This window comes from Semicossyphus pulcher, unplaced genomic scaffold (assembly GCF_022749685.1).
Source record: "Semicossyphus pulcher isolate SPU_LCO1_2020_fin unplaced genomic scaffold, fSemPul1.0.p SCAF_3, whole genome shotgun sequence".
Classification (NCBI taxonomy): domain Eukaryota; kingdom Metazoa; phylum Chordata; class Actinopteri; order Labriformes; family Labridae; genus Semicossyphus; species Semicossyphus pulcher.
In genome coordinates this window covers 32,908,079-32,935,175 of record NW_027211704.1, presented here as the reverse complement: position 1 = coordinate 32,935,175, position 27,097 = coordinate 32,908,079, and the positions used below count along the sequence as shown (strand labels likewise).

The window sequence follows — 27,097 nt, the reverse complement described above, 5'->3', positions numbered from 1 at the left end:
TCTGCTAGACGTCAACACAGACACAGACACTGAACTTAACTTCACCTGTTTGTGTTGTTGGAGACTTTTGGGGATTTTTTCATTCAAAGTTTGGACAAATAATCTCTCTGTGGGATTTATGGAACTTTATGACCGTGCAAGAAGTCTGAGCTGCAGCTTTTCGGTGAGTTAAATGTGAGTGTTATTGTATTGAAATATTTTTAGCACTAAGTAGCAGGTATACTGTGCTCGCTTTAGCTGCTTGTTAGCCTGTACAGTGTTTATCAAACATGTATTTAATCGTCGGCCAGTAAATAGGAGTCAGGAGTTAGAGGTTACAGCGGACTGCACTGATGAGAAGATCGGTTATTTTAAGTTTCCCGTTACGCGTCGGCTCTCTCACCGGGCGAGCGAGCAGCGAGTCAGCTACTTCTTTAGTCTGATAACTAAACACCTGCAGTCAGTCACCGACAGAATCTCCTCCTGGGAAAGTCAAACCAGCTCATTCATGATTTATACAGTCTATGGATAATAACCGTTAGCTACACTGAGGAGCATATAGCCTAGCTTCATAGCCGTAGTTGGCTGATTCATGCGGCCCGCCCATCGAGCTCAGCCACAGGCTGTAGCTCTGTCGCGCTCCGCCTCTTTGCCTGCCTCTGGATAAGCCGGCTCTGGCATTTCCAATATGGCAACCCCCAGCGGCGGCGCAATTCGGGCTTCAAGACGCTGCTTCAGAAACCAATGGGTGACGTCACTGAGACTACGTCCATTATTTATACAGTCTATGGTCTACTACTGCGCACTTTTCTGAAAAGACAGCAGTACTACGATTAAAAACATCGTAAAAGACAAACATTCAGCTTCTGTCTCACCTCTGTAGCCTCTGGAGTTCACCTGGGCCCAGCGTGCAGCGTTTCTTGGCCAGCTGCTGCTGAGATACATCTTTCAGTGACTTTACATTTCGCCATTATACTGTACCTAGCTAACACTACGCTGCCGTGACTGTCTTCATCGCCGTCTAATACACTGAACTAATTAATTGAGATGCTAATTTTGGCTATGGAAAAATGTAAACACACTTACCCAAAAATTAACTCTTTGAATGTAACCAGAGGCTGAAAATGAACATCATGCTGTATTGACTTTAACTCCAGATCGATCCATAAAGTCATGAGGAAAATGTTTACTGAGGTAATAAACCATGTGTGAATAGGGCTCATTTTCTCATTGACTTTCAATCTGTGCAGTAATTGCCTTTCAAATGAAGACTCACTGTTCTAGGCAGAACAGCGTTCCAGTTATTCCCCCACACATTGCTGGCGGTTGCCTTGTGGTCCCCCAGGTTGACCAGCCCATCTGGCATTTGCCAGGATTTCTAAATTGCCAGTCTTAGGTTGCTGATCGGCATCATGTTAACATCTTTGCTAGCTCAGCCAGCGTATATGACAGTACTGCAGCATAGTTTTGGTGATACTGCAAGCTAAGGTTAGCCAGTCAGCCTGAACTTAGCAACAGTGTTTGTGTCTGTCTTTGGTTGCTAATATTGTTAGCTGATGAAGTAATTCGCAAATAGTTAGCCCGCCAATTTACCTCCCAGATCAATTCTGCTAGTCTGGATGAATTAGCAGACATTATCTACTCAAGACAGTAATGACTTGTTAGCTTGCTAGCAATTGAACAGAGTTACAGAGTTGACAGTTAGTCTATGTCAGCTAATCAATCTAGCTTAGAATTAGCTTATTCTCTATCTTGTCAAGTTAGATGAGATGATCAGTTTGACTCCTACACTCATAGCTTTAAACTTAATAAACTAGCAGCCGGCTATCTTAGCTTTTCCGTACAACAACGAGTGCTAAACATAGACTGTTAGCCTGCCAGTTTAGCTCCCAGATCAATTCTGGTAGTCTGGATGAATTAGCTTATGTTATCTACTCAAGACAGTAATCATATGTTAGCTTGGGAGCAATTGAACAGGGTAATCAAATCAGATCTGGGTCCCTCCACGAATGTCATACTGTTGACCCTAGTTTTTTCGTGTGTTCCTGTTTGGCTGGATGGTCTTCACATTTGCGATTAGAAAAGTTTGGTGCTTTGTGCTTTACTCTGTGTTAGAATGGGTGCCAGTCCTTTGTTGAGCCTTCATAAGCTAATGTTAGCTAAAGAGCTAAAGAGAGGGAAGGCTCTCTGGATAATGAGCCCTTAACAAATAAATCAGTCCACAGGCTCTTATAATCAACCTGGAAAGACAAGTCTCATTTTTACCTGGTCAACCACACTGTGCAAGTTCATCCCTTTCTTTACATCCATCCTCAACATCCAACACTGCTTCATTTGATTAATCACAGAGTTGTAATGTTTTCCTTGCTAGCAAACATACAGGATTCCTTTCTGTCCATTTCATGTTACCACTAACCCGAATGTTCAATGGTACTTTCTACTTATAACATTTCACTGCACACACTCAATGTACTGTTTAAGTTACACACTAAATAAATAATTTCATGGAACACTGTTTATCCATGATATTCCATCCTGATGTTCCTGTTTCCCTTAATATTCCATGGGCCAACATATCCAAGATATTCCTGGAATTGTATAGTTTTATTTTAACTGTTGCAACAGCCTGCTGCACCCATCAGCCAAGGCATAAATCATCTGGATTGAAACACACCTATACAGATTACGCAATAAAATGAGGTGGTGTTACAAAGCTCCACCCCTCAGCTGACTCACCTGACACAAACCAGGACAGACACACAGAGACACACGGACTGAAAGAACAGACGAGCAGACTCACTTTTAGACAAAACTATTTCCTCGTAGTGAGTCCAGCTCCAGGAGAATCTACAACACTGCTGCTTCAACCAGCTGACACGCCACACACTGAAGGTGAGTTTGACAAAAACAGGACTCAAAGTGAAAGTAAATCTCAGTGAAGTCAGTTGAGGAGGGAGTGGAGCCATGGACTGACTGTAGTGTCTGCTTTGTTTTTAGATTCACTCGGAGTCATGATGGCTTCCAGGTTAGAGGAGGATCTCTGCTGTCCGGTCTGTCAGGATGTCTTCAGAGAACCTGTTGTTCTGTCATGTAGCCACAGCTTCTGTAAGGACTGTCTGCGGAGCTGGTGGAGACAGAAACAAGCACGTGAGTGTCCAGTTTGTAAGACAGTGTCTTCAAAGGCTTTCCCACCTTTAAACCTGGTCCTAAAAAACCTGTGTGAGACCTTCTTGTTGGAGAGAGAGCAGACAACTTCAGATCTCTGCCGCCTGCACTCTGAGAAACTCAAACTCTTCTGTTTCAATCATCAGCAGCCGGTGTGTGTCGTCTGCAGAGATTCAGAGTTACACACAAACCACACATTCAGACCTATCGATGAAGCTGCACAGCAACGCAAGGAGGAACTTCAGGAAACTCTGGAGCCCTTAAAGGAGAAGTTAAACGTTTTTAAACAAGTTAAAGTGGAGTTTGATCTAACAGCAGAGCACATTCAGGTCCAGGCTCGACTCACAGAGAAGAGGATTAAGAAGCAGTTTAAGAAGCTTCACGTGTTTCTGAAGGAGGAAGAGGAGGCCAGGATAGCTGCACTGAGGGAGGAAGAGAAGCTGAAGAGTCAGGTGATGAAGGAGAAGATAGCAGCTCTGAGCAGAGAGATAGCAGCTCTTTCAAACACGCTCAGAGCATCAGAGGAGGAGCTGAGAGCTGAAGACGTCTCATTCTTGCAGAACTTCAAGGCTGCAGTTGAGAGAATCAGGCAGCGCCCCCTGCTGGAAGCTCCACAGCTGCCTTCAGGAGCTCTGATGGACGTGCCCAAACACCTGGGCAACCTGAGCTTCAACATCTGGAACAAGATGAAGGACATGGTCTCCTACACTCCTGTGATTCTGGATGCAAACACTGCTCATCCATTCTTCATCCTGTCTAAAGATCTGACCACAGTTACACAAGTAGAGGCTCAGCAGCTCCCTGATAATCCAGAGAGGTTTGATACTGATGTCTCTGCCCTGGGCTCTGAGGGCTTTAACTCAGGCACTCACAGCTGGGATGTTCAGGTTGGACACAGTAAAATGTGGACACTGGGTGTGTTAGCAGAATCTTACCAAAGAAAAGGAAAAAACCCAACTGGACATTGGAGAATAGGGTCTGATGGAGTAACATACTCAGCAAGGACATCACCAGAGCCAGCCACTGCTCTCAAAGTCCAGAAGAAGGTCCAGACAGTCAGAGTGAATCTGGACTGGGACAGAGGACAGCTGTCGTTCTCTGATCCTGATAATAACACACACATACACACCTTCACACACACCTTCACTGAGCGGCTGTTTCCTTTCATTAACACTGCGGATACACTGAAGATATTACCTTCAACAGTCTGTGTGACAGTGGAACAGAGCAGTAAGAGATGAGGATGAATAAATGTGGGATGTTTTTCTCTCTTAACAGGTTTTGGTTTGTTCACCGTTTTCATTTCTAACTGATACTGTGTCATTTTTAAGAATCAATGAATCAATGACTGCATGTTTGAGTGACTAATCCTTCTTTGATCCAACAAACTTTAAATTCTAGTCTGGATCATCGTGTTTCAAAACATGCATGTGGTTAGGTGTAGAGTTATATGTACTACTTTCTATTTTGATTTATGTATATATATTTTGTATATATATTTTGATGCAACATGATTCAGACTGTAAACGTGTTTTTTCATTAAAGTATAATCTTGAAGATTTTCATGTAAATAAATGTCTGTTAAGTCGCTATATTCTGCCGACTCTATCGCCATAATGGTGACTGAGCCACTGATGAAAGCCTTTGCATTTGCAGTATTACAGACTGGCTGTCTGTGGCGACATTCGCAGAAAAAAATTCCAAGCGGCGCCCAGTTAGTGACGCGTTTTCCATCAGCCAGCAGTGGTTGGTCTGCCAGAGAGGGTAGGCGGAGCTAAGCTGCTGCTTTTCCGCTCTCTGCAAGTGTTGCGAGTAAACAGTAATCTACTATGGCTGAACAAACAAAGAAAGATGGATGACTACAGATACAACTTCAACAAGAAGTGAAAATCCAAAGAAAAAGAAACAAACTCGACGCTCAGATGAAGCAAACAGTCCAAAAACAAAATCGTTAGAACCTTGACAAACGGCCGTAGACGTCTGGTTAAATTGGGAAGTGTGCTCCCATAATTACCAATTATCGCCAGTGGGTGGTGCTCAAGAGCACAAAACTAAAATTTTCGAGATTATATCTTTAAGTTCCCATCAACTTGATTCTGCTGTTAGTCATCAGAATCAGAAAAACTTTATTAATCCCGGGGTGAAATTCGGGTGTTACAGTTGCTCTGACACAGAGAAGCATAGAGAAATATAAGGCATAATAGAAGTATAAAAAATGTGCATTCAATAAAATAAGAGATGAAGATGAAATGCTGAGAAGGATGTTCACATTTTGTGTTTTAGGTGTAAATCTCAGATCATTTTTTAACCTGAACATTAAAGCGACTGTGAGGAACTATCAGTTTGTGTCCATTTTGGCGCCCCCTGTGGATCGGGGGTTTCAGGCATTAAAAAAACAACAGTATAGAAAAAGTCAGTCTTGTCGCTGATGGTCTGGTTTGCTTTTGTAGCTCGTATAGACATCAGTGTTACTTTCAGTCTGTCTCATAACCAGGTAAAAACTCCTCACAGGAGCCTTGCACGTGGCAGCTGAGGATGATTTGATCATTTGATGTCCAGTCAATGCTGCAAAGTAACAAATAAAGTTAATTATAGGCATAGAGATTTATGACAGCGTAAGTACAATATATTTTGAAAATATAACAACTGAAAAAACTGCATTTTTCTCCAGGGGGGGCTATAACAAAAATCAAGCAAACATGTACTCAAAGCCATATAACTCCCAAACAGAACAATTCTACATTGTAAGATACTTTCTTGCTGTGTATAAAAATAAGGATTATTTATGTCTGCTTAAAGAAACAAGTCAAGTCAACTATTATTATATCTTATATATATATATATATATATCTTTATTTATGATAAATAAAGATTGTGTATATATATACATATATATATAAACAGATTTGGCAAGAAACGCTGAAGCTGTTCTGGAGGCTTGTGGTGGCCTGACTCCATACTGAGACACTTCATGGTTTTTCCCAATTTGTCACCTATCTGTAGTTTCATCTTGCATTAGTAATTTCATCTTATTATATTGTACTCTATTTTATCTTTCTATTTACTGATCTTATTGTTATTGTATTGATCCCATTGGTATTCTTGCACAGTAACTGAGCATCTCCTTTATTTCACCTAGTTTTTCTTTGCATCTCTTTGCATATGACAAATGAAGAATCCTTGATTTTATAGACTATTACCTCATATAGGATCTACTAGAAGCGGCAACCTCCTGTGTTGAAAAATGCAGCAGGGGCTGGCTCAATTTGTGGCAGCGGCACCTAGCTGCGGCATCTCTTGTGGCACCCTCAGATGCCGCAGCTAGGTGCCGCTAGCAGTCGCGGCAGATGCCACTGTTTGGTAGAGCTGCCACTGCGGGTGCCACTGTTTGGTGGAGGTGCCACTGCGGGTGCCACTGTTTGGTGGAGGTGCCACTGTTTGGCGGAGGTGCCACTGCGGGTGCCGCTACCCGTGACATCTGCCGTGGCATCTAGGAGTGCCACCAGAGATATCACGGCACATGTCGCGGCAGATGCCACTGTTTGGTGGAGGTGCCACTGCGGGTGCCACTGTTTGGTGGAGGTGCCACTGCGGGTGCCGCTACCCGTGACATCTGCCGTGGCATCTAGGAGTGCCACCAGAGATATCACGGCACATGTCGCGGCAGATGCCACTGTTTGGTGGAGGTGCCACTTCTGATTATGCCACTGCTGGTGGAGGCGCCACTGCGTGTGCCGCTACCCGTGACATCTGCCGCTGTTTTGTTTGGCGGAGGTGTCACTATATGCTATCGGGATTTTACCATTATTTTGCAAGGTTTTCTTGATTAACCACCAACCAGGGACCATCTTAATTTTACCAACACTCGAATTGATTGGGAGCAAAAATGTCCTTGAAAAAATTGCTATAAAAATGTATTTTTCTATTTTGCATAATTCTCTTATTTCCACCTTTCCATTGAAATAGTTTTCATCAACATTTATTGACAAATGCAACCATTCAAGATGGACAGAATAAAAGTAAACAAACATTTTATAACATTTTAAATTTTTAATATAAGATTTGGTTGTGTGTGTGTGTGTGTGTGTGTGTGTGTGTACGAGGATCACTCCTCCTCAAATCTTGAGAACACTTTTAAGTGTCTTTGGTCAAGAATCTCGTTGTTGAATTTTTCATAGTCCGTCTTTTTTCGGAAAGCAAAACACAGCTGTTCTGCTGGAGAAGACTCATCGTGGTCACCATCCCAGGTGTGCAGCTCCTGCAGTAGTTCTTTTTTCCCCTCTTCATCCATAGAGAGGACAGCAGGCAGTTTGAGTGTCCCCTCAAACTGTGTCTGGTGGCACCAGTCAGCTGCAACCACAACGTCTCTCAAAAACTTTGGCCAGGCTACGGTCACTTATTTAGGTAAAGTGGTTGGTCGGGGCCAGGTTAGGCCTGTGCACTCAAAGGTAGAGGCCATTCTCTCCTTTCCTGTTCCCAGTTCACGGCGGGAATAGCGTCGTTTTCTGGGGATGGCCGGCTACTACCGCGGTTTCTGCAGGAATTTTTCTGCCGTTGCGGCTCCTCTCACTGATCTGTTGAGCCCGAAGGGGGGTTTCCGTTGGTCTGAGGGTTGTCAGCGTGTTTTCGAGTGCATTAAGGCTTTGATGACGAATGCTCCGGTCCTGTCTGCCCCTATGTTTGATCGTTCATTTAAACTATCTGTTGATGCAAGTGATGCTGGTGCGGGGGCCGTTTTACTCCAGGAGGGTTTGGATGGGGTTGAGCATCCCGTCTCCTACTTCTCTAAAAAGTTCAATAGGCACCAACGGGCGTATTCTACTATCGAGAAGGAGGCGTTGGCCCTAGTTCTGGCTCTCACGCACTTTGAAGTTTATGTTGGTTCTGCGAGTTTTCCGACGGTTGTGTACACGGACCACAATCCTTTGGTTTTTGTGAATCAGATGCGAAACTCGAACCAGAGGCTGATGCGCTGGGCCCTTTTCTTGCAGTCATTTAACGTGGAGATCAGGCATGTTAAGGGGCGGGACAATGTTCTGGCCGACACGTTGTCGCGCTGTTAGGCTTGTGAATGTGTTTTTTTTTTCTCTTTTTGTTTTCCTCAGGTTCGCCTCCACGGTATTCACAAGCTCAGGGTGGGGGTGTTACGTGTGGCCAAATAGCAGTACCCTGTGTGTGGGTGTGTGTGTGTGTCTCCGCCCTGCTCTGCCTGAGCTCAGGTGCTGGCAATCACCTGAGCAGGTTAAAAGGAGACAGCAGCGGGGCGGCTCTCGCTCGCTCTCTCTCTCTCTCATTTGCAGGTGTGGTGCCCGAGGGGGGAGGTGGCGCTGGCCGCGCAGTCTTTTGTGGTTTTCCCTGATTTGCATTTGATTTCAGTTCCCCGGCCTGTTAGAGCGTCCGTGCTTTGTTATTTTCATTTGGGTTTGAGTTCCTGGTAGTCCTGTTTTCGTGTCCTTATTGTTTTCTCTTTATAGATTAGTTTTGGGTTAGGTAGTTTAGTCGGGAGGAACCCCGGATGCGACGGTCGTGGCAGGCTGGTCTGGGGTCTCTTCTCTCCTTTTGTTCATTTTGGCCAGGAACTCCTGCCTCTTTTGTTTTGTTCTGGGTTGCTTAATTATCGGGGTTAGGTTGTGTTTGGCTTCGTTCGTTTTGTTTGCATCAAATAAATACTCCTTTGTTATTGACTGTGCTGAGTCGGCGTCCTTTAATATGTTACTGGCCTTGTTGTGTTCGAGTCTTTGCTTTTGTTTATGTTAGGGCCGTAACATATAATAGCCTAACCTAATGTAAGCTATTCATTTTCTTTCTTTCCACAGCATTGCTACATAACATTATTTATGTAGGTTTTGTTCACGTAATCCTATTTACATGTTCGAAATAAAATCATAAATGGCAATGAAATTAATGAACAAACGGTGATATGAATCAATACGAAATATTGAGAGATTAATCAAGGAAACCTTGCAAAGTAATGAAAAACATGTCATGGAAATGCTACCTGTAGCTAGTCTAATTCAGCTTTGACAATTGTTAACATTCATAAACTAAACCTCGGCATCTCAATAGCAGCCTTCCCAAAGAGCGACATCTGCCTTGGCATCTCCCCCAAACAGCGTCATCAGGCATCTGTGGCAGGTGATAATCCACACACCATGTGTAACAATTGAATGAAAATAAAAATAAACTCTTTTTTTGTGGAGAGAATTGAAGATGATTTTGTTTCCCACTATTTCTCTCCTCCACACTTGCTCAAACTGTTATTTAAACATAGTTAAAATTCTGATTGGCCGCTATGTCTTCTAAAGATCTTCAGACGTCAAGTAGACTAGGCTATATCATGTAAAAGACTTAGGTGGAATCATCTAATGCAATGCAAAATAATATATTTAACTAAGCCTACATAAATGGTATACATGAGTTGCTGAGGCTTTGAAAAAAAGCTTGGATTAATTATGTTAAGTTGATTGATGGTTTCAAGTAGGCTATAGTACTCCTGCCCTCTATGTGTGCTGAGATTACTGCAGTAGCCCGGAAGCAACCCCACGCTGGAGGTCTGCAGCCAGACCCTCTTGTCTTGCTGCAGCGGCATAAGCAGTGGCACCTCCACCAAACAGTGGCATCTGCCGCGACATGTGCCGTGATATCTCCGGTGGCACTCCAAGATGCCACGGCAAGATGTAGCGGCACCCGCAGTGGCACCTCCACCAAACAGTGGCACCCGCAGTGGCACCTCCACCAAACAGTGGCACCCGCAGTGGCAGCTCTACCAAACAGTGGCATCTGCCGCGACTGCTCGCGGCACCTAGCTGCGGCATCTGAGGGTGCCACAAGAGATGCCGCAGCTAGGTGCTGCTGCCACAAATTGAGCTTGCTCTTTCTCGAAAAATGAAGCCAATGCGGAAGAGCAAAAAACTGCAGTTCCTCGAGTGGCCACTTGAGGCTCCAGAAAACAAAAAATAACATTACAGCAGGTGGGAAAGTGCCAATTTTTACAGCAGAAATAAACATGTTAACAGCCTGGTACAAAAAACGGTTTTGTTATAAATAGCTAATTTTATTGTTCAAGATAACTGTACGGGGGGTGAATTTTTTTATAACACACCCATTTTAATTTTATTAAGCCTTAAATCATAGGGGCCGGCTCACTTGATTGACAGGTGGATCCTGCTGGCTGTCTGCTAGACGTCAACACAGACACAGACACTGAACTTAACTTCACCTGTTTGTGTTGTTGGAGACTTTTGGGGATTTTTTCATTCAAAGTTTGGACAAATAATCTCTCTGTGGGATTTATGGAACTTTATGACCGTGCAAGAAGTCTGAGCTGCAGCTTTTCGGTGAGTTAAATGTGAGTGTTATTGTATTGAAATATTTTTAGCACTAAGTAGCAGGTATACTGTGCTCGCTTTAGCTGCTTGTTAGCCTGTACAGTGTTTATCAAACATGTATTTAATCGTCGGCCAGTAAATAGGAGTCAGGAGTTAGAGGTTACAGCGGACTGCACTGATGAGAAGATCGGTTATTTTAAGTTTCCCGTTACGCGTCGGCTCTCTCACCGGGCGAGCGAGCAGCGAGTCAGCTACTTCTTTAGTCTGATAACTAAACACCTGCAGTCAGTCACCGACAGAATCTCCTCCTGGGAAAGTCAAACCAGCTCATTCATGATTTATACAGTCTATGGATAATAACCGTTAGCTACACTGAGGAGCATATAGCCTAGCTTCATAGCCGTAGTTGGCTGATTCATGCGGCCCGCCCATCGAGCTCAGCCACAGGCTGTAGCTCTGTCGCGCTCCGCCTCTTTGCCTGCCTCTGGATAAGCCGGCTCTGGCATTTCCAATATGGCAACCCCCAGCGGCGGCGCAATTCGGGCTTCAAGACGCTGCTTCAGAAACCAATGGGTGACGTCACTGAGACTACGTCCATTATTTATACAGTCTATGGTCTACTACTGCGCACTTTTCTGAAAAGACAGCAGTACTACGATTAAAAACATCGTAAAAGACAAACATTCAGCTTCTGTCTCACCTCTGTAGCCTCTGGAGTTCACCTGGGCCCAGCGTGCAGCGTTTCTTGGCCAGCTGCTGCTGAGATACATCTTTCAGTGACTTTACATTTCGCCATTATACTGTACCTAGCTAACACTACGCTGCCGTGACTGTCTTCATCGCCGTCTAATACACTGAACTAATTAATTGAGATGCTAATTTTGGCTATGGAAAAATGTAAACACACTTACCCAAAAATTAACTCTTTGAATGTAACCAGAGGCTGAAAATGAACATCATGCTGTATTGACTTTAACTCCAGATCGATCCATAAAGTCATGAGGAAAATGTTTACTGAGGTAATAAACCATGTGTGAATAGGGCTCATTTTCTCATTGACTTTCAATCTGTGCAGTAATTGCCTTTCAAATGAAGACTCACTGTTCTAGGCAGAACAGCGTTCCAGTTATTCCCCCACACATTGCTGGCGGTTGCCTTGTGGTCCCCCAGGTTGACCAGCCCATCTGGCATTTGCCAGGATTTCTAAATTGCCAGTCTTAGGTTGCTGATCGGCATCATGTTAACATCTTTGCTAGCTCAGCCAGCGTATATGACAGTACTGCAGCATAGTTTTGGTGATACTGCAAGCTAAGGTTAGCCAGTCAGCCTGAACTTAGCAACAGTGTTTGTGTCTGTCTTTGGTTGCTAATATTGTTAGCTGATGAAGTAATTCGCAAATAGTTAGCCCGCCAATTTACCTCCCAGATCAATTCTGCTAGTCTGGATGAATTAGCAGACATTATCTACTCAAGACAGTAATGACTTGTTAGCTTGCTAGCAATTGAACAGAGTTACAGAGTTGACAGTTAGTCTATGTCAGCTAATCAATCTAGCTTAGAATTAGCTTATTCTCTATCTTGTCAAGTTAGATGAGATGATCAGTTTGACTCCTACACTCATAGCTTTAAACTTAATAAACTAGCAGCCGGCTATCTTAGCTTTTCCGTACAACAACGAGTGCTAAACATAGACTGTTAGCCTGCCAGTTTAGCTCCCAGATCAATTCTGGTAGTCTGGATGAATTAGCTTATGTTATCTACTCAAGACAGTAATCATATGTTAGCTTGGGAGCAATTGAACAGGGTAATCAAATCAGATCTGGGTCCCTCCACGAATGTCATACTGTTGACCCTAGTTTTTTCGTGTGTTCCTGTTTGGCTGGATGGTCTTCACATTTGCGATTAGAAAAGTTTGGTGCTTTGTGCTTTACTCTGTGTTAGAATGGGTGCCAGTCCTTTGTTGAGCCTTCATAAGCTAATGTTAGCTAAAGAGCTAAAGAGAGGGAAGGCTCTCTGGATAATGAGCCCTTAACAAATAAATCAGTCCACAGGCTCTTATAATCAACCTGGAAAGACAAGTCTCATTTTTACCTGGTCAACCCACACTGTGCAAGTTCATCCCTTTCTTTACATCCATCCTCAACATCCAACACTGCTTCATTTGATTAATCACAGAGTTGTAATGTTTTCCTTGCTAGCAAACATACAGGATTCCTTTCTGTCCATTTCATGTTACCACTAACCCGAATGTTCAATGGTACATTCTACTTATAACATTTCACTGCACACACTCAATGTACTGTTTAAGTTACACACTAAATAAATAATTTCATGGAACACTGTTTATCCATGATATTCCATCCTGATGTTCCTGTTTCCCTTAATATTCCATGGGCCAACATATCCAAGATATTCCTGGAATTGTATAGTTTTATTTTAACTGTTGCAACAGCCTGCTGCACCCATCAGCCAAGGCATAAATCATCTGGATTGAAACACACCTATACAGATTACGCAATAAAATGAGGTGGTGTTACAAAGCTCCACCCCTCAGCTGACTCACCTGACACAAACCAGGACAGACACACAGAGACACACGGACTGAAAGAACAGACGAGCAGACTCACTTTTAGACAAAACTATTTCCTCGTAGTGAGTCCAGCTCCAGGAGAATCTACAACACTGCTGCTTCAACCAGCTGACACGCCACACACTGAAGGTGAGTTTGACAAAAACAGGACTCAAAGTGAAAGTAAATCTCAGTGAAGTCAGTTGAGGAGGGAGTGGAGCCATGGACTGACTGTAGTTTCTGCTTTGTCTTTAGATTCACTCGGAGTCATGATGGCTTCCAGGTTAGAGGAGGATCTCTGCTGTCCGGTCTGTCAGGATGTCTTCAGAGAACCTGTTGTTCTGTCATGTAGCCACAGCTTCTGTAAGGACTGTCTGCGGAGCTGGTGGAGACAGAAACAAGCACGTGAGTGTCCAGTTTGTAAGACAGTGTCTTCAAAGGCTTTCCCACCTTTAAACCTGGTCCTAAAAAACCTGTGTGAGACCTTCTTGTTGGAGAGAGAGCAGACAACTTCAGATCTCTGCCGCCTGCACTCTGAGAAACTCAAACTCTTCTGTTTCAATCATCAGCAGCCGGTGTGTGTCGTCTGCAGAGATTCAGAGTTACACACAAACCACACATTCAGACCTATCGATGAAGCTGCACAGCAACGCAAGGAGGAACTTCAGGAAACTCTGGAGCCCTTAAAGGAGAAGTTAAACGTTTTTAAACAAGTTAAAGTGGAGTTTGATCTAACAGCAGAGCACATTCAGGTCCAGGCTCGACTCACAGAGAAGAGGATTAAGAAGCAGTTTAAGAAGCTTCACGTGTTTCTGAAGGAGGAAGAGGAGGCCAGGATAGCTGCACTGAGGGAGGAAGAGAAGCTGAAGAGTCAGGTGATGAAGGAGAAGATAGCAGCTCTGAGCAGAGAGATAGCAGCTCTTTCAAACACGCTCAGAGCATCAGAGGAGGAGCTGAGAGCTGAAGACGTCTCATTCTTGCAGAACTTCAAGGCTGCAGTTGAGAGAATCAGGCAGCGCCCCCTGCTGGAAGCTCCACAGCTGCCTTCAGGAGCTCTGATGGACGTGCCCAAACACCTGGGCAACCTGAGCTTCAACATCTGGAACAAGATGAAGGACATGGTCTCCTACACTCCTGTGATTCTGGATGCAAACACTGCTCATCCATTCTTCATCCTGTCTAAAGATCTGACCACAGTTACACAAGTAGAGGCTCAGCAGCTCCCTGATAATCCAGAGAGGTTTGATACTGATGTCTCTGCCCTGGGCTCTGAGGGCTTTAACTCAGGCACTCACAGCTGGGATGTTCAGGTTGGACACAGTAAAATGTGGACACTGGGTGTGTTAGCAGAATCTTACCAAAGAAAAGGAAAAAACCCAACTGGACATTGGAGAATAGGGTCTGATGGAGTAACATACTCAGCAAGGACATCACCAGAGCCAGCCACTGCTCTCAAAGTCCAGAAGAAGGTCCAGACAGTCAGAGTGAATCTGGACTGGGACAGAGGACAGCTGTCGTTCTCTGATCCTGATAATAACACACACATACACACCTTCACACACACCTTCACTGAGCGGCTGTTTCCTTTCATTAACACTGCGGATACACTGAAGATATTACCTTCAACAGTCTGTGTGACAGTGGAACAGAGCAGTTAGAGATGAGGATGAATAAATGTGGGATGTTTTTCTCTCTTAACAGGTTTTGGTTTGTTCACCGTTTTCATTTCTAACTGATACTGTGTCATTTTTAAGAATCAATGAATCAATGACTGCATGTTTGAGTGACTAATCCTTCTTTGATCCAACAAACTTTAAATTCTAGTCTGGATCATCGTGTTTCAAAACATGCATGTGGTTAGGTGTAGAGTTATATGTACTACTTTCTATTTTGATTTATGTATATATATTTTGTATATATATTTTGATGCAACATGATTCAGACTGTAAACGTGTTTTTTCATTAAAGTATAATCTTGAAGATTTTCATGTAAATAAATGTCTGTTAAGTCGCTATATTCTGCCGACTCTATCGCCATAATGGTGACTGAGCCACTGATGAAAGCCTTTGCATTGCAGTATTACAGACTGGCTGTCTGTGGCGACATTCGCAGAAAAAAATTCCAAGCGGCGCCCAGTTAGTGACGCGTTTTCCATCAGCCAGCAGTGGTTGGTCTGCCAGAGAGGGTAGGCGGAGCTAAGCTGCTGCTTTTCCGCTCTCTGCAAGTGTTGCGAGTAAACAGTAATCTACTATGGCTGAACAAACAAAGAAAGATGGATGACTACAGATACAACTTCAACTAGAAGTGAAAATCCAAAGAAAAAGAAACAAACTCGACGCTCAGATGAAGCAAACAGTCCAAAAACAAAATCGTTAGAACCTTGACAAACGGCCGTAGACGTCTGGTTAAATTGGGAAGTGTGCTCCCATAATTACCAATTATCGCCAGTGGGTGGTGCTCAAGAGCACAAAACTAAAATTTTCGAGATTATATCTTTAAGTTCCCATCAACTTGATTCTGCTGTTAGTCATCAGAATCAGAAAAACTTTATTAATCCCGGGGTGAAATTCGGGTGTTACAGTTGCTCTGACACAGAGAAGCATAGAGAAATATAAGGCATAATAGAAGTATAAAAAATGTGCATTCAATAAAATAAGAGATGAAGATGAAATGCTGAGAAGGATGTTCACATTTTGTGTTTTAGGTGTAAATCTCAGATCATTTTTTAACCTGAACATTAAAGCGACTGTGAGGAACTATCAGTTTGTGTCCATTTTGGCGCCCCCTGTGGATCGGGGGTTTCAGGCATTAAAAAAACAACAGTATAGAAAAAGTCAGTCTTGTCGCTGATGGTCTGGTTTGCTTTTGTAGCTCGTATAGACATCAGTGTTACTTTCAGTCTGTCTCATAACCAGGTAAAAACTCCTCACAGGAGCCTTGCACGTGGCAGCTGAGGATGATTTGATCATTTGATGTCCAGTCAATGCTGCAAAGTAACAAATAAAGTTAATTATAGGCATAGAGATTTATGACAGCGTAAGTACAATATATTTTGAAAATATAACAACTGAAAAAACTGCATTTTTCTCCAGGGGGGGCTATAACAAAAATCAAGCAAACATGTACTCAAAGCCATATAACTCCCAAACAGAACAATTCTACATTGTAAGATACTTTCTTGCTGTGTATAAAAATAAGGATTATTTATGTCTGCTTAAAGAAACAAGTCAAGTCAACTATTATTATATCTTATATATATATATATATATATCTTTATTTATGATAAATAAAGATTGTGTATATATATACATATATATATAAACAGATTTGGCAAGAAACGCTGAAGCTGTTCTGGAGGCTTGTGGTGGCCTGACTCCATACTGAGACACTTCATGGTTTTTCCCAATTTGTCACCTATCTGTAGTTTCATCTTGCATTAGTAATTTCATCTTATTATATTGTACTCTATTTTATCTTTCTATTTACTGATCTTATTGTTATTGTATTGATCCCATTGGTATTCTTGCACAGTAACTGAGCATCTCCTTTATTTCACCTAGTTTTTCTTTGCATCTCTTTGCATATGACAAATGAAGAATCCTTGATTTTATAGACTATTACCTCATATAGGGTCTACTAGAAGCGGCAACCTCCTGTGTTGAAAAATGCAGCAGGGGCTGGCTCAATTTGTGGCAGCGGCACCTAGCTGCGGCATCTCTTGTGGCACCCTCAGATGCCGCAGCTAGGTGCCGCGAGCAGTCGCGGCAGATGCCACTGTTTGGTAGAGCTGCCACTGCGGGTGCCACTGTTTGGTGGAGGTGCCACTGCGGGTGCCACTGTTTGGTGGAGGTGCCACTGTTTGGCGGAGGTGCCACTGCGGGTGCCGCTACCCGTGACATCTGCCGTGGCATCTAGGAGTGCCACCAGAGATATCACGGCACATGTCGCGGCAGATGCCACTGTTTGGTGGAGGTGCCACTGCGGGTGCCACTGTTTGGTGGAGGTGCCACTGCGGGTGCCGCTACCCGTGACATCTGCCGTGGCATCTAGGAGTGCCACCAGAGATATCACGGCACATGTCGCGGCAGATGCCACTGTTTGGTGGAGGTGCCACTTCTGATTATGCCACTGCTGGTGGAGGCGCCACTGCGTGTGCCGCTACCCGTGACATCTGCCGCTGTTTTGTTTGGCGGAGGTGTCACTATATGCTATCGGGATTTTACCATTATTTTGCAAGGTTTTCTTGATTAACCACCAACCAGGGACCATCTTAATTTTACCAACACTCGAATTGATTGGGAGCAAAAATGTCCTTGAAAAAATTGCTATAAAAATGTATTTTTCTATTTTGCATAATTCTCTTATTTCCACCTTTCCATTGAAATAGTTTTCATCAACATTTATTGACAAATGCAACCATTCAAGATGGACAGAATAAAAGTAAACAAACATTTTATAACATTTTAAAATTTTAATATAAGATTTGGTTGTGTGTGTGTGTGTGTGTGTGTGTGTGTGTGTGTGTACGAGGATCACTCCTCCTCAAATCTTGAGAACACTTTTAAGTGTCTTTGGTCAAGAATCTCGTTGTTGAATTTTTCATAGTCCGTCTTTTTTCGGAAAGCAAAACACAGCTGTTCTGCTGGAGAAGACTCATCGTGGTCACCATCCCAGGTGTGCAGCTCCTGCAGTAGTTCTTTTTTCCCCTCTTCATCCATAGAGAGGACAGCAGGCAGTTTGAGTGTCCCCTCAAACTGTGTCTGGCGGCACCAGTCAGCTGCAACCACAACGTCTCTCAAAAACTTTGGCCAGGCTACGGTCACTTATTTAGGTAAAGTGGTTGGTCGGGGCCAGGTTAGGCCTGTGCACTCAAAGGTAGAGGCCATTCTCTCCTTTCCTGTTCCCAGTTCACGGCGGGAATAGCGTCGTTTTCTGGGGATGGCCGGCTACTACCGCGGTTTCTGCAGGAATTTTTCTGCCGTTGCGGCTCCTCTCACTGATCTGTTGAGCCCGAAGGGGGGTTTCCGTTGGTCTGAGGGTTGTCAGCGTGTTTTCGAGTGCATTAAGGCTTTGATGACGAATGCTCCGGTCCTGTCTGCCCCTATGTTTGATCGTTCATTTAAACTATCTGTTGATGCAAGTGATGCTGGTGCGGGGGCCGTTTTACTCCAGGAGGGTTTGGATGGGGTTGAGCATCCCGTCTCCTACTTCTCTAAAAAGTTCAATAGGCACCAACGGGCGTATTCTACTATCGAGAAGGAGGCGTTGGCCCTAGTTCTGGCTCTCACGCACTTTGAAGTTTATGTTGGTTCTGCGAGTTTTCCGACGGTTGTGTACACGGACCACAATCCTTTGGTTTTTGTGAATCAGATGCGAAACTCGAACCAGAGGCTGATGCGCTGGGCCCTTTTCTTGCAGTCATTTAACGTGGAGATCAGGCATGTTAAGGGGCAGGACAATGTTCTGGCCGACACGTTGTCGCGCTGTTAGGCTTGTGAATGTGTTTTTTTTTTCTCTTTTTGTTTTCCTCAGGTTCGCCTCCACGGTATTCACAAGCTCAGGGTGGGGGTGTTACGTGTGGCCAAATAGCAGTACCCTGTGTGTGGGTGTGTGTGTGTGTCTCCGCCCTGCTCTGCCTGAGCTCAGGTGCTGGCAATCACCTGAGCAGGTTAAAAGGAGACAGCAGCGGGGCGGCTCTCGCTCGCTCTCTCTCTCTCTCATTTGCAGGTGTGGTGCCCGAGGGGGGAGGTGGCGCTGGCCGCGCAGTCTTTTGTGGTTTTCCCTGATTTGCATTTGATTTCAGTTCCCCGGCCTGTTAGAGCGTCCGTGCTTTGTTATTTTCATTTGGGTTTGAGTTCCTGGTAGTCCTGTTTTCGTGTCCTTATTGTTTTCTCTTTATAGATTAGTTTTGGGTTAGGTAGTTTAGTCGGGAGGAACCCCGGATGCGACGGTCGTGGCAGGCTGGTCTGGGGTCTCTTCTCTCCTTTTGTTCATTTTGGCCAGGAACTCCTGCCTCTTTTGTTTTGTTCTGGGTTGCTTAATTATCGGGGTTAGGTTGTGTTTGGCTTCGTTCGTTTTGTTTGCATCAAATAAATACTCCTTTGTTATTGACTGTGCTGAGTCGGCGTCCTTTAATATGTTACTGGCCTTGTTGTGTTCGAGTCTTTGCTTTTGTTTATGTTAGGGCCGTAACATATAATAGCCTAACCTAATGTAAGCTATTCATTTTCTTTCTTTCCACAGCATTGCTACATAACATTATTTATGTAGGTTTTGTTCACGTAATCCTATTTACATGTTCGAAATAAAATCATAAATGGCAATGAAATTAATGAACAAACGGTGATATGAATCAATACGAAATATTGAGAGATTAATCAAGGAAACCTTGCAAAGTAATGAAAAACATGTCATGGAAATGCTACCTGTAGCTAGTCTAATTCAGCTTTGACAATTGTTAACATTCATAAACTAAACCTCGGCATCTCAATAGCAGCCTTCCCAAAGAGCGACATCTGCCTTGGCATCTCCCCCAAACAGCGTCATCAGGCATCTGTGGCAGGTGATAATCCACACACCATGTGTAACAATTGAATGAAAATAAAAATAAACTCTTTTTTTGTGGAGAGAATTGAAGATGATTTTGTTTCCCACTATTTCTCTCCTCCACACTTGCTCAAACTGTTATTTAAACATAGTTAAAATTCTGATTGGCCGCTATGTCTTCTAAAGATCTTCAGACGTCAAGTAGACTAGGCTATATCATGTAAAAGACTTAGGTGGAATCATCTAATGCAATGCAAAATAATATATTTAACTAAGCCTACATAAATGGTATACATGAGTTGCTGAGGCTTTGAAAAAAAGCTTGGATTAATTATGTTAAGTTGATTGATGGTTTCAAGTAGGCTATAGTACTCCTGCCCTCTATGTGTGCTGAGATTACTGCAGTAGCCCGGAAGCGACCCCACGCTGGAGGTCTGCAGCCAGACCCTCTTGTCTTGCTGCAGCGGCATAAGCAGTGGCACCTCCACCAAACAGTGGCATCTGCCGCGACATGTGCCGTGATATCTCCGGTGGCACTCCAAGATGCCACGGCAAGATGTAGCGGCACCCGCAGTGGCACCTCCACCAAACAGTGGCACCCGCAGTGGCACCTCCACCAAACAGTGGCACCCGCAGTGGCAGCTCTACCAAACAGTGGCATCTGCCGCGACTGCTCGCGGCACCTAGCTGCGGCATCTGAGGGTGCCACAAGAGATGCCGCAGCTAGGTGCTGCTGCCACAAATTGAGCTTGCTCTTTCTCGAAAAATGAAGCCAATGCGGAAGTGCAAAAAACTGCAGTTCCTCGAGTGGCCACTTGAGGCTCCAGAAAACAAAAAATAACATTACAGCAGGTGGGAAAGTGCCAATTTTTACAGCAGAAATAAACATGTTAACAGCCTGGTACAAAAAACGGTTTTGTTATAAATAGCTAATTTTATTGTTCAAGATAACTGTACGGGGGGTGAATTTTTTTATAACACACCCATTTTAATTTTATTAAGCCTTAAATCATAGGGGCCGGCTCACTTGATTGACAGGTGGATCCTGCTGGCTGTCTGCTAGACGTCAACACAGACACAGACACTGAACTTAACTTCACCTGTTTGTGTTGTTGGAGACTTTTGGGGATTTTTTCATTCAAAGTTTGGACAAATAATCTCTCTGTGGGATTTATGGAACTTTATGACCGTGCAAGAAGTCTGAGCTGCAGCTTTTCGGTGAGTTAAATGTGAGTGTTATTGTATTGAAATATTTTTAGCACTAAGTAGCAGGTATACTGTGCTCGCTTTAGCTGCTTGTTAGCCTGTACAGTGTTTATCAAACATGTATTTAATCGTCGGCCAGTAAATAGGAGTCAGGAGTTAGAGGTTACAGCGGACTGCACTGATGAGAAGATCGGTTATTTTAAGTTTCCCGTTACGCGTCGGCTCTCTCACCGGGCGAGCGAGCAGCGAGTCAGCTACTTCTTTAGTCTGATAACTAAACACCTGCAGTCAGTCACCGACAGAATCTCCTCCTGGGAAAGTCAAACCAGCTCATTCATGATTTATACAGTCTATGGATAATAACCGTTAGCTACACTGAGGAGCATATAGCCTAGCTTCATAGCCGTAGTTGGCTGATTCATGCGGCCCGCCCATCGAGCTCAGCCACAGGCTGTAGCTCTGTCGCGCTCCGCCTCTTTGCCTGCCTCTGGATAAGCCGGCTCTGGCATTTCCAATATGGCAACCCCCAGCGGCGGCGCAATTCGGGCTTCAAGACGCTGCTTCAGAAACCAATGGGTGACGTCACTGAGACTACGTCCATTATTTATACAGTCTATGGTCTACTACTGCGCACTTTTCTGAAAAGACAGCAGTACTACGATTAAAAACATCGTAAAAGACAAACATTCAGCTTCTGTCTCACCTCTGTAGCCTCTGGAGTTCACCTGGGCCCAGCGTGCAGCGTTTCTTGGCCAGCTGCTGCTGAGATACATCTTTCAGTGACTTTACATTTCGCCATTATACTGTACCTAGCTAACACTACGCTGCCGTGACTGTCTTCATCGCCGTCTAATACACTGAACTAATTAATTGAGATGCTAATTTTGGCTATGGAAAAATGTAAACACACTTACCCAAAAATTAACTCTTTGAATGTAACCAGAGGCTGAAAATGAACATCATGCTGTATTGACTTTAACTCCAGATCGATCCATAAAGTCATGAGGAAAATGTTTACTGAGGTAATAAACCATGTGTGAATAGGGCTCATTTTCTCATTGACTTTCAATCTGTGCAGTAATTGCCTTTCAAATGAAGACTCACTGTTCTATGCAGAACAGCGTTCCAGTTATTCCCCCACACATTGCTGGCGGTTGCCTTGTGGTCCCCCAGGTTGACCAGCCCATCTGGCATTTGCCAGGATTTCCAAATTGCCAGTCTTAGGTTGCTGATCGGCATCATGTTAACATCTTTGCTAGCTCAGCCAGCGTATATGACAGTACTGCAGCATAGTTTTGGTGATACTGCAAGCTAAGGTTAGCCAGTCAGCCTGAACTTAGCTACAGTGTTTGTGTCTGTCTTTGGTTGCTAATATTGTTAGCTGATGAAGTAATTCGCAAATAGTTAGCCCGCCAATTTACCTCCCAGATCAATTCTGCTAGTCTGGATGAATTAGCAGACATTATCTACTCAAGACAGTAATGACTTGTTAGCTTGCTAGCAATTGAACAGAGTTACAGAGTTGACAGTTAGTCTATGTCAGCTAATCAATCTAGCTTAGAATTAGCTTATTCTCTATCTTGTCAAGTTAGATGAGATGATCAGTTTGACTCCTACACTCATAGCTTTAAACTTAATAAACTAGCAGCCGGCTATCTTAGCTTTTCCGTACAACAACGAGTGCTAAACATAGACTGTTAGCCTGCCAGTTTAGCTCCCAGATCAATTCTGGTAGTCTGGATGAATTAGCTTATGTTATCTACTCAAGACAGTAATCATATGTTAGCTTGGGAGCAATTGAACAGGGTAATCAAATCAGATCTGGGTCCCTCCACGAATGTCATACTGTTGACCCTAGTTTTTTCGTGTGTTCCTGTTTGGCTGGATGGTCTTCACATTTGCGATTAGAAAAGTTTGGTGCTTTGTGCTTTACTCTGTGTTAGAATGGGTGCCAGTCCTTTGTTGAGCCTTCATAAGCTAATGTTAGCTAAAGAGCTAAAGAGAGGGAAGGCTCTCTGGATAATGAGCCCTTAACAAATAAATCAGTCCACAGGCTCTTATAATCAACCTGGAAAGACAAGTCTCATTTTTACCTGGTCAACCCATACTGTGCAAGTTCATCCCTTTCTTTACATCCATCCTCAACATCCAACACTGCTTCATTTGATTAATCACAGAGTTGTAATGTTTTCCTTGCTAGCAAACATACAGGATTCCTTTCTGTCCATTTCATGTTACCACTAACCCAAATGTTCAATGGTACTTTCTACTTATAACATTTCACTGCACACACTCAATGTACTATTTAAGTTACACACTAAATAAATAATTTCATGGAACACTGTTTATCCATGATATTCCATCCTGATGTTCCTGTTTCCCTTAATATTCCATGGGCCAACATATCCAAGATATTCCTGGAATTGTATAGTTTTATTTGAACTGTTGCAACAGCCTGCTGCACCCATCAGCCAAGGCATAAATCATCTGGATTGAAACACACCTATACAGATTACGCAATAAAATGAGGTGGTGTTACAAAGCTCCACCCCTCAGCTGACTCACCTGACACAAACCAGGACAGACACACAGAGACACACGGACTGAAAGAACGGACGAGCAGAGTCACTTTTAGACAAAACTATTTCCTCGTAGTGAGTTCAGCTCCAGGAGAATCTACAACACTGCTGCTTCAACCAGCTGACACGCCACACACTGAAGGTGTGTTTGACAAAAACAGGACTCAAAGTGAAAGTAAATCTCAGTGAAGTCAGTTGAGGAGGGAGTGGAGCCATGGACTGACTGTAGTTTCTGCTTTGTCTTTAGATTCACTTGGAGTCTTGATGGCTTCCAGGTTAGAGGAGGATCTCTGCTGTCCGGTCTGTCAGGATGTCTTCAGAGAACCTGTTGTTCTGTCATGTAGCCACAGCTTCTGTAAGGACTGTCTGCGGAGCTGGTGGAGACAGAAACAAGCACGTGAGTGTCCAGTTTGTCAGACAGTGTCTTCAAAGGCTTTCCCACCTTTAAACCTGGTCCTAAAAAACCTGTGTGAGACCTTCTTGTTGGAGAGAGAGCAGACAACTTCAGATCTCTGCCGCCTGCACTCTGAGAAACTCAAACTCTTCTGTTTCAATCATCAGCAGCCGGTGTGTGTCGTCTGCAGAGATTCAGAGTTACACACAAACCACACATTCAGACCTATCGATGAAGCTGCACAGCAACGCAAGGAGGAACTTCAGGAAACTCTGGAGCCCTTAAAGGAGAAGTTAAACGTTTTTAAACAAGTTAAAGTGAAGTTTGATCAAACAGCACAACACATTAAGGTCCAGGCTCGACTCACAGAGAAGAGGATTAAGAAGCAGTTTAAGAAGCTTCGTGTGTTTCTGAAGGAGGAAGAGGAGGCCAGGATAGCTGCACTGAAGGAGGAAGAGGAGCTGAAGAGTCAGGTGATGAAGGAGAAGATGGCAGCTCTGAGCAGAGAGATAGCAGCTCTTTCAGACACGCTCAGAGCATCAGAGGAGGAGCTGAGAGCTGAAGACGTCTCATTCTTGCAGAACTTCAAGGCTGCAGTTGAGAGAATCAGGCAGCGCCCCCTGCTGGAAGCTCCACAGCTGCCTTCAGGAGCTCTGATGGACGTGCCCAAACACCTGGGCAACCTGAGCTTCAACATCTGGAACAAGATGAAGGACATGGTCTCCTACACTCCTGTGATTCTGGATGCAAACACTGTTAATTCAGACCTCACCCTGTCTGGAGATCTGACCAGTGTGAGACGAGTAAAGGGCCTGGGGCTCCCTGACAATCCAGAGAGGTTTGATTATGCTTTCTCTGCCCTGGGCTCTGAGGGCTTTAAGTCAGGCACTCACAGCTGGGATGTTCAGGTTGGACACAGTGAAGTCTGGACACTGGGTGTGTTAGCAGAATCTTTCCAAAGGAAAGGATATCAGCCAACTGGTCATTGGAGAATAGGGTTCAATGAAGGTGAATACTCAGTCAGGACATCACCAGATCCAGCCACTGCTCTCAAAGTCCAGAAGAAGGTCCAGACAGTCAGAGTGAATCTGGACTGGGACAGAGGTCAGCTGTCGTTCTTTGATCCTGATAATAACACACACATACACACCTTCACACACACCTTCACTGAGCGGCTGTTTCCTTTCATTAACACTGTGGATACACTGAAGATATTACCTTCAACAGTCTGTGTGACAGTGGAACAGAGCAGTAAGAGATGAGGATGATAATCTTTCGGATGTTCTCTCTCTTTTCATTTGTTCAGCCTTCCATTTTCCTTTCCATCCATTGTTTTAACTGATACTGTCATTTTAAACAATGTTAGGCAACAGGATGATATATATATATTTTTAATTAAATATATAAACAATTAAACATAAAATATGTGTTTTGAATGATCAAAATATGTGTGATGTACTAAAGGAAAGATAATTCTAAATGTAAATGTGTTTTAAGTCAGACTTTATAATGTTGAGATTTCAGAACATGATTCAACATAAATAACTATGAATGTCCTGTTTTCTGGTTTGTGTCTCTTATAATCACGTCAGTAACGTTTGTTTCCTCTGGGCAGCAAAATATTAAAACGCTGTCTTTTCTTCATACAATTCATTTGAATGCTTAAAGGCAGACTGCTTCTTTGAAAGTCACAAAAATAGTGGTGTGGTGCCAGTGGCAACAGGCTTTAAGTTCGACTGGACCAACGGAGCTAGAAATTGTTAGTATTAGATTCATTCACTGTTTATTTCTTGTAAGAATGGAACAGAGAGGCGGAGGAGCTCGATGGCAGCCTGCTCCATCAGCATGTTAAACCAAAAAGTTCATAATAACTGTTGTCGCTGTAACTGGGATGGATTATTTACATTTTCATCAGCAAAATTTCACCTTGAGTACGAAGACAGCTAAAAGGAAGCGGGGGAGATTTTACTAAAGCCAACTGACCCTTCGCTAAGTCCCACCCCCCGTGGTTACTGTTGCTATGCCTGTCAAGCTTTCGCTCCGGCATGTAAATAGCATGGCGGTTTGAACCATAACAGTGAGAGATGTTCCAAGGGAAATAAAGGCAAACTTCTGCAAAATAGTTCCCAGATATCAGAGAGAAGTCGACAGACAGGACGACAACGCGCATTTATAGGCTACATCCAGAATATAATGTGTCAGCAGAGTGTTGAGAGTGAAGAGGACATAAACATGGAGGCAGAAGCTCACCGGTCCCAAAGCAAGCGTCAGGCACGTCCTGACAACTCATGTTAAGATCTAACATTAACATCAATGTTGTTGCACAGCAGGGTGAGTCGAAATATTGTTTTATTTTAAGCTAATGTTTAGTTCTGACTCTCTATAACTTTAATTGTCTAATATATTTTTAGCTCACTGCTAGCAAAGCTAAATGATCCCACTTTTTCTTTTTGTTTAAAGCACGTCAGGATATTGCTCGCATATCGTTGGCTTGATCCACACACTGGATCTGGATTAACTTACTATTAATATTCACCCGCCTTTAATTGCTAACATGCTAACCTAGCCAAGTTAGTTAGCGTCTTACCTTGGAGCAAACGAAGGAGGTTTTGTTGATCTCAGCTGCGAGGGAGGTCTTCCACAATTGTCAATCCATGTACGAACATCTCTCCTCTCGAGTTTTTGGCTTCAGAAATGTGGAAAAATATGACGCCCCCCTCTTTGAGCATATCTGCTGTCGGACTTGCACGTTCCTTATACACACCGTTACGACATCTCTCCTTGTTCCGGAAGCTTGGCAGGCCTCTCGCGCCTACTAGTACTCGTAGTTACGGTTGCTAACGTAGGATTGGACAGTGGCCGTTCAAGGGAGGGGCTTAGCTAAGGTTCAATTTCATACGTGCTCTGTACTCTTGACAATACTTTGGCACGTTGCATTTAAGAATGCAAAAATCCCTTACCTGGACTTTAAATGTTCTTTGACCTGGCAGCTCCCTAGCATATAGACCATGCTAAAAGTCGTTTCACATCAGTGCGGTGCGGAAATGCGAAAAATCCGCTTCTGAATTTCCCCGCATGACAACTATGCAACTGGGTTCGGTGTGAATGATCCACGCTGCAGTGTTCCATTAAAAAAAAAATATTATTATAATTTCACCCAGAGAAAGTTATGATGTTTGTTTGACATTCTTTTAAATTTATAACTAAATTGTATTTGAGAATGAGGCTGTTTTTACAACTGAGCAATCTGTACTTCAGGTCGGGGGAGAGGCAGAGAAGGCACGCTGCAAACTGACGAGCAGGCAGAACATTACGATGCAGTTTGGGCCCA

The 27,097-nt window shown here is 43.7% G+C and overlaps 2 protein-coding genes and 1 pseudogene across 2 annotated transcripts; all 3 read left to right on the top strand.

Moving 5' to 3' along the window:
* The first annotated feature begins 2,993 nt into the window (after positions 1–2,993).
* On the top strand, positions 2,994–4,579 carry LOC138606543 (zinc-binding protein A33-like). The gene has a single exon (XM_069679010.1). It carries the CDS (start codon positions 2,994–2,996, stop codon positions 4,383–4,385), a length of 1,392 nt encoding a protein of 463 aa, XP_069535111.1. The 3' UTR covers positions 4,386–4,579.
* An 8,733-nt stretch (positions 4,580–13,312) lies between these two features.
* On the top strand, positions 13,313–14,761 carry LOC138606539 (zinc-binding protein A33-like). Its single transcript, XM_069679005.1, has one exon. It carries the CDS (start codon positions 13,313–13,315, stop codon positions 14,696–14,698), a length of 1,386 nt encoding a protein of 461 aa, XP_069535106.1. The 3' UTR covers positions 14,699–14,761.
* An 8,875-nt stretch (positions 14,762–23,636) lies between these two features.
* LOC138605273 (nuclear factor 7, ovary-like) lies at positions 23,637–25,104 on the top strand (annotated as a pseudogene).
* Positions 25,105–27,097: the final 1,993 nt, after the last annotated feature.